The sequence below is a fragment of the Lepidochelys olivacea genome (assembly GCF_965140295.1).
Source record: "Lepidochelys olivacea isolate rLepOli2 genome assembly, chromosome: 4".
Taxonomy (NCBI): domain Eukaryota; kingdom Metazoa; phylum Chordata; order Testudines; family Cheloniidae; genus Lepidochelys; species Lepidochelys olivacea.
Genome location: NC_140414.1, coordinates 95,744,640 through 95,752,919, shown reverse-complemented (window position 1 = coordinate 95,752,919; position 8,280 = coordinate 95,744,640). Strand labels below are relative to the sequence as shown.

General features: G+C 38.6%; 1 protein-coding gene across 1 annotated transcript in view; it reads right to left on the bottom strand.

The window, feature by feature from the left end:
• Positions 1-404: 404 nt before the first annotated feature.
• LOC311519336 (uncharacterized protein) overlaps positions 405-8,280 on the bottom strand; it is a gene marked incomplete at its 5' end in the record, with an annotated part of 94,254 nt that continues 86,378 nt past the window's right edge. Inside the window, 3 exons of the mRNA XM_084625755.1 lie at positions 405-768; positions 6,410-6,457; positions 7,718-7,785. Of these exons, the coding sequence (XP_084481881.1) occupies positions 541-768; positions 6,410-6,457; positions 7,718-7,785 (344 nt within the window). The 3' untranslated portion in view covers positions 405-540. The remainder of the gene's footprint in view (positions 769-6,409; positions 6,458-7,717; positions 7,786-8,280) is intronic.

Sequence of the window (8,280 nt, the reverse complement as noted above, 5' to 3'; positions counted from 1 at the left end):
TATTTGATTGTCTGCTCCCCTGACTTTTGTTTACAAGAGGCTTATCAAAGTTTTTATAATGGCATCCATCTAACATGAGTTTTTACAGTGTAGAAGAAAACTAAAATCTCCATTACAATGTGCTGGCTGGTTTGTTTGCACTGTGGCCACAGCAATGATACTCAGATACTGACTATAGCCAAACCAATAAGAATTGTGGCACACCTGGAGTGGTAGAGGAAGAGCTAGGAACTTCAACATACTATTTAAAAGAGAAGTGTAGGACAAAAACAGGTGATTTTTAGGCTCTGATCTTCGAGGGCAGCAACTCCCATTGGAATCTTTGTTGGCTCTTAGGATCAGGCCTATTGATCAGAAATACTTGCAGTTTTATACAAGGGAACAAACTTTATTTAAAAGGCATATAACATGTCTGCATTATCCTGTGTGTATATAGTCATGGACAGTACATATTTTCCCATTAGCACATGCTTGAGTATCATCATTATCTCATTCACTAAAAGAAGAAGTATCTGGCCATAAGGCACCACCATAGACACCTTAAAAAGAAAAGCGAGCTGAAGTTGGCATAGCTTGTCTCTCAAGCTGTTGTCCAATAAGCTTGGCCTTGTAAGTATTCCAAGCTTGATGCCTAGTATAGTTCTCCATAATCATGCTCTCTGAGGGGTAACTTTTCACCAGCTCGAGCGCCATCTTTCTCGACTTGACAGGTGCTTTGTCTAGAAAAAGTTTTTTGGGAATAAAAATGCACTCTGCTCCTTCACTGATCTGTGGGAAAGAAAAAACAAACAAAACCCCAGAATAACTGTATTGGTCTAGGCAGTACTAAAACTTCATACTGTTCTCTCTTCCTATATCTTCACTGTAAATTATTAATTACAAATAGGTTTATAAATGCATCTTAATTTATTACAGTGTGTTCTGTATTTATGTTCTGAAATTTAGATTAGAAATTAGACGAAGGTTTCTAACCATCAGAGGAGTGAAGTTTTGGAATAGCCTTCCGAGGGAAGTAGTGGGGGCAAAAGATCTATCTTGCTTTAAGATTAAACTCGATAAGTTTATGGAGGAGATGGTATGATGGGATAACATGGTTTTGGTAATTAAATATTCATGGTAAATAGGCCCAATGGCCTGTGATGGGTTTTTAGATGGGGTAAGATCCAAGTTACCCGGGAAAGAATTTTCTGTAGTATCTGGCTGATGAATCTTGCCCATATGCTCAGGGTTTAGCTGATCGCCATATTTGGGGTCGGGAAGGAATTTTCCTCCAGGGCAGATTGGAAGGCCCTGGAGGTTTTTCGCCTTCCTCTGTAGCATGGGGCACGGGTCACTTGCTGGAGGATTCTCTGCTCCTTGAGGTCTTCAAACTACAATTTGAGGACTTCAATAGCACAGATATAGGTGTGAGGTCTTTTTTAGGAGTGGTGGGTGAAATTCTGTGGCCTGCATTGTGCAGGAGGTCAGACTAGATGATCATAATGGTCCCTTCTGACCTAAATATCTATGAATCTATGAATCTATGTTATGTATCACATTAAGAATTCTTTCAAAATCAGTTCAGAAAGTTGATAGACAACATGTAAGAGTTGCCTAGCCATTATGTTTTTTTTCTGTAGCTCACAGATGGAAAAGACCAAAAACACTATTATCCAAAATAAAATGGTTTCCTCCTTTAAAAAAGGTTAGGTTTATTTTTTATCTTAAGGATAATGAAATCTGAGTTCACATTTATGAATGTTGTGATCGCTTAAACTAGGATTAAATGGAATTATCATACTGCTCTGGATAGAGAGTGATGCTGATTCGGTAAGAGAAATTGCTTGGATTTAAAATGATAGCAGGGAAGTAAATACATTCTCTTTAGCTTTTAAGGAAATTTGTCAGTTTTCAGGCCAAACCAGATTTGCTTATCCAAGTTCATATAGGACTTATAGTGGACACTGGCTGCAACCTTAAATAGAAAGGATATCCCTCCAAAACAAATGTCAAACTTAGCATGTGTGTAACACTGTTTTTTTAAAGCTCTTGTAGCAGGGTGGCCTGCCCCTATCAGGGTGAGATTTTTAACTAATCAGATGCAGCTGAGATAAAACTGGACGTGGTTTTGTCCAATATCAGATGCCATTCTGAAGAGCGCATTGCTCTCTCCCAGTCACTGTGACCTCTCATGCATCGTGCATCTGAGGTCATGCCGGTTGGGGCAGGGCAGTGCGCTATAAAATAACACCCTGTTCGACATGCTCTTAAAAATGGTCCAAGTCCAAATGTCTACACCACAATTAAACAACCCCTTGGCCTGAGCCAAGTCAGCTGGCATGGGCCAACTGCGACTGTGCAATTGAAGTGTAGACATACCCTTACAGCTCTCTATTCAGTTTTAACTAAGGGCTCATCTACACTGTGCCTCGGTGTGGAATATGGGAGCTTTGAAGTAAATTGCAAAGTGCATTAAAGTGTTGCATTGTAACTGCCCTGAGTGGACAGTGCTAGCGCAAATGAAGAGGTTCCTAGTTCTTGGTAACGTACTCTTTGAAATGGGACAATGAACGAGGCACCTCTTTGTTCATGCCAGCAATGTACACAACAGATAGTTACACCCACACTCTGATGCTCTCTATAATTTACACACACCACTCCACAGTCTGCGCTACAGTATAAGATGAGCGAGAACAGATTAATTCAAAAGCAGAGAAGGGGAGCACAAGCAAACAATGAAACAATACTGGTCAGCATGGTAAGCCAGTCACATAACTTCTATCTTGACACTTTTTTTTATATATTCTTAATGGAAAATGTCACTTTCTGTACTTTTCATTTTTATCTAATGTTAATCTCATAACACTACTGCCCTCACAAGCAAACATTCCTTATTTAATTTATTATCCATTTATTAATATTAAAAGCACTTGTTAACATTTTTATCTCTACCATCTCTCTCTAAACCTATCTTGTATATCTATTTATATATGTTAATGAAATTAAGAAATCTGATATTATTTTATAATGGACTAGAACCTCTATTTTCCCACAAAGTGAATGCTTCTGAGTAGCCTTTCAGTATGACTATAACCAGATCCTACTGGTTGGTTTTTCAGAGGTGTTCCTAGTAAAGTCATTGGGAGTTGTATGTGCTCAACATCTTTGAAAATCTGGCCATATAGTCTATGTATGATTTAATGGCAGCATCCATAAAACCTTGAGAAGGAGTCCCATATTTACTAGATTCATGAAAAGTTGAGCTCTTCAAAACATTGTCTTTGCTTCATTATTAATTAGCAAACAAATACCCCAAGTACTCATTTTCTTAACAACATACTGATAAATACAACAATCACAAGTAAACTTCCAACTGTGGCATACTAAAAGAAATTTGCTCATAACATAAAAACTCTACCAGTTCCAGACACTAAGAATCTTAATACAGTTGTGTGTGTTTATAGAAATGTACTGGAGAAACCAACAAAAAAAATTACTGGGACAAAAATGATGGTTTTAGAAGACAGCAAGCAAGTCTCCTTGATCTGCTGGGACAAGTCAAGCCCTGATTCTACAGCATGAATCATTAGTTGTCTCTGCATTGATGAACATGTACAACAGTACAATGCTCTGAAGAGAGCAGAAATGTCAATGCTTGCCAAGTAGGATGCAAACTGAGCAGTTAAAATCATCCCTACCTCTCCTACTCCTAGTCCCTACTTCAGTACTCAATCTGTTTTCTTTATAGTTGTTCTTTCCCAACTCATAAGAGCTTGAAGAAATGACATTTCTTTTTGTTTACAGCTCTGTATGAGTTTATTGAGCAGCTCTTAGGCCAATGAGGAGAGAAGTATCTGTGGTTCTTTCTTCAGTACACTGCTCATTATTACCAAACAAGTTTGTCTGCTAATGATGAGCAGTGCACTGAAGAAAGAACCTGACCAGGCTTGACATACTTACTACACCTAACAAACTGTTGTCATGATATATACCGAATGGGTGGCATGATATAATTCATTGGAAAACTAATAACTCACTGATCATTAATATTTTTGCATGTAGGTATGGAGTATGTACAAAGAGTTATGGATATGTGCTAGAATTATATTCTTAAAATGTGTTTGGCAAGCACTGCTTAAGCCCAGTCTGTCCTAGACAAAGGAATGAGTATTTTGTGTCTGACCTGCCTGATTGTCAGGCAGAGACAATGAAGGCACATTTACTTAGAAGGTAAACAAAGCCATCAATCTAGTGAGTGGAGGAGATAGCCTCTGGTGTATAAAGACAGGGAGTCTGAACCACTACGTGAGGAATTATGAATATTCAATGATACTATGCTTTAAAGTCTGTGACCTAACACAGGGAGAAACAGGTTTCCCCCAGACAGGTGGAAAGGCAGCTATTTACCTGTCCCCATTGAAATTAAGCAAAGTGTGACCAAAAACAATGGAAAACTCCATTTACACACAAATCAGCAGGGGGATGGGAAATCCACAGGAAGGAAAGGACAGCATGAGGTAATCCTAAGTCTGGGGACAAAACAGTGGGTTTGTGAAGATATAAGGAAAGAGAAGGAGCCATCTGGACATCCATCACTAGACAGACACAAGGGGCTGGAGCTCTTGCGAGCCTAGAAAGATGGGCCCTTCAGCCAAGGGGGTTGAAGTCTCTGGGACTGAAAGACTGCTGCGGAAACTACCTTGAACAAAGATTGCTGAAGTTAAGTCTTAGTAACTAGAAATCACTTTCCACATTTATTTGCTTGTAACCAATTCTGACTTTATCCCTTATACTTGAACTCACTTAAAATCCACTCTCTTTCCATTAGTAAACTTGTTTTACTTTTAATCTAAACTAACCCAGTGTTTGTGTTTGAATTGAAGTGATTATTAACTCCAGTTAAAGCAACACATTGCTGTTTTTGTCTCTTTAAAAGAGCAATGGACCTTACTACTTCTCTAAACATTCCTGGGACTGGACATTTCAGGGTAGACAGTTATGAGGAAATCTGGGACTGGAGGTGTATTGGGGTCACTAGGCTAGTAGTAACCAAGACTGGTGGACTCCAGAGTGTGGCTGTTGTGTAACAAACAGGCTGCTAGAGTCAGAGCTGCTGAACTAGGGCTGCTTAACACACAGACACTCAGTGCATGCTTATCTGTCCAGACAGGAAGCAAGCACAGCAGAGCATTTTAAAGCACTCAGAGTTACAGGACCAAGTGGTGAAACAACCTTTCACTGGTCTGAGTTGCACCCCAAAATGTGACACCTGGTCAATGATGATCAAACTACAGGAAACTGCACACAGATGTTAGGAGGCTTTGATAGTATTTTAGCTGTAATGCAATCTCTGTGAACTCAAGAGATGCAAAGTGCAGCTTGTTTTTGAAAACCACTGAATAGCTGAGACAATTGCTTTTTGGAATAACACCCACTTGTTGAGCTAGTATAATAGGCCCCATCTAAACAGCTATAACAACTGTGTTGTGACTACCATGTTTAAATGTGGTATAAACTCTATTATAATCTAAGCAGGTCAGACTAGTTTCACCAGACAATGTAGATGTGGCTAAAGTTATGGTTTAACCATTTAACAATCATGCTTTATCCCAGGTAGAGACCTAGGATAGAGCGTATTCTTTTTGAAGTGCTTTGGTCTCATCCAGATGTGTTTGCCAAAATATACTGAAATCCAGTTGGGCCAAGATCAAGTTTATATCCTTCTTGAGTATGGCTTGTGTAGAGAGGGCTTTTTTCTCTTTCTTTTCCCCGTGTCTTTTATTAAGTGGGATATAATGGTGTACAAACTGCAAACTATATTCAGGAATATGTTGGAGAACAAGAGCTGTCACAGGTAACCACAAGCCATAGCTTTGTCTATTTCAGTGACCATTGGTGCAGGTAATGGAGGGGATGAGGACTATTGTCATCAATTTCCTCTTTCCCAACCATTGGACCAGTCACGGCTTTCTTCTTCACATCTGCATGATCACAAAGAGGGAGAGAGCCCAGTGGTGATGCCTACAGAGCACATAAGCAATTCAAGATTACTTCAAGATTTTCTTCTTCTTTTAATTTTTAGGCTCATTTTTCTTATTAAAAGAAACAGGAACATTCAGACTAAGAACAAGTCCTACTGGAGGAATGGTAATTACCACACAGGCTTCACCTTGACACGCTCACAATTACTGGAAATGCCTATTTTTTACACATATTTTGGAACTGAATATGGTCTCAGCCCAAACTGCAGCAATTTAAGTACAGACTTACATTTGTCTAAATACAATTTTTTTAATTTCAGTGCAGAATGGCAGCTGCCTCCGTTTAAATAATACGTCCAGTTGGTTAAAATCTCAAAAAAAACCCAAAACAAAACAAAAAAAACCCAAAACCCCCAACATTTTACTACCCTCCCTTCCAATCTTCTTACCAAGCTGAACTGAAGGTGACAAAACTTGTCCATTGTTTCTCCCATACCCTACAATGATAAAGAACTTTTTAAAAAGTTAGCATGATTTAATATAGGGCCAAACTATATGAATTTTTTCTAAGTGGAAACCATTGCAATTTAGTACAGCACAAGAAAAGTATAAGCCAAATGATGTAAAAGTATAAGCCATCCTCTCTGATGGAATGTCTACTCCAGTGTAGTGCAATATTTCAATTTTTAAAAGTTGTTTTCTTCTCCTTGGTAATCCATGAGAGCTGGATAAGTGACCCTCCTCCCCCTTGCTTTCAGAGGAAGGATACAGTCACAGCAATATTTCAGGAAAGCACTTATGCATGCACTTTACTTTTAAAAAGTGCTTTAAGCCCATTGACTTTAATGGGAATTCTCATTTACTTAAAGTTAAACATATGCTTAAGTGCTCTGCTGAATCTGGGCCTATGTATGTTATCGGCATATATCACAAAAAAAACATATAGTGTAAGTGATGTATGGACTGATTTGAAAGTGACCATTACAATAATTTTTAAATATCCTGCTTGTTTGTTTTTTTGGTGGGGTGGGATAGGACAAACTGCTAAACACCAACAAAGTAATTTTCATATGACTTTAGATGTTATGTGGAGGAGAAACTTGTACCCAGGGACTAGCCAATATGGTCTCTGCCCTCCCTGTAGCTCAAGCACTACACAAAGGTTGTTGTCGGTGTTAGTGTCTTAAAAGTATGCAAGGAGGAGCTATGTAGTGTTCAAAACATGACCATTTATTTCTGCCACTGTTGCCTCATTGCTGCACTCTGTGATATGAAAAGTTCTCAGGACAACCATAGCTTAATCGAAGCTTTTGCTTATGCCACTCACGGCAGATGCTGTTTCTCCATAGAGATGTGTCTTACCACCTATTCTCTATCACTGTAGTTTTCACAGTAGTATGGATAGAAATTAAGAGTGAAGAATATGTCACACTTAATTACCTCTTTGCCTGGAATGTGTATAGAGTTGAACTTTTAAAAATATATTTTAAACATTTATTTATTTAGCTTAAGAGTTCTGAAAATATTTTGCTAAAGCACCCAGCGACTTTTGGTATGGATTGCCCAAATTCTAAATCTATTATTATTGGTATAAAAGCTAAGAGTAAATGAGGGAATGTCCTGGAATCAGGACTCCTGGGTTCCGTTCCCAGTTCTGTCAATGACTCACTGTGTCACACTGGGAAGGTTACAGCTATTTTTTAAATACACAAACCTACACACACAACTTCACAACAGATTTAATCACAGAAACTCACAAAAATGTCACCTTGTTCCAGAGCCCTTATCTTCAGGAACTGAGGAGCTGAGGAGCTGATGAAGCCACCTGCAGAGAGAAGACCACCATGAAACACTTATGACCATTAACTGGAAAGTGGTAAAGCCAGAGGTAAAATAGGAGCATGCTTGACAAAACATCTGAGATCTCTTTACACCATTAAAGATATTGTATATTGTCAGTATTATTTAGATGCTGCAATCCAAATGCATTGCTATGTTAGTTACACCAGAATATTAAATCTAGGGTTACTGATATGTATGTCTGTATTTTAAATATGTCATGTTTTGAAACAGAGTGGGCCAGATTCCCTGCAAGTGTAAATGGACATAGCTCTGTTAGCTGCATTAGAGCCGTGCTGATTTACACCAGCCAAGGAGGGTCCTGTCTATAGAGTGAATATGGTACAAACGATTTCCTTTATAGTACAAGGTAATCACCAGAGAAACTGATTTCTGTCCGAGAATCTAACAACCACTACAGACAATTTCACAGTCACACCAGTATATGAATTTAGTCTTTACAAATCCACACATCAATGTT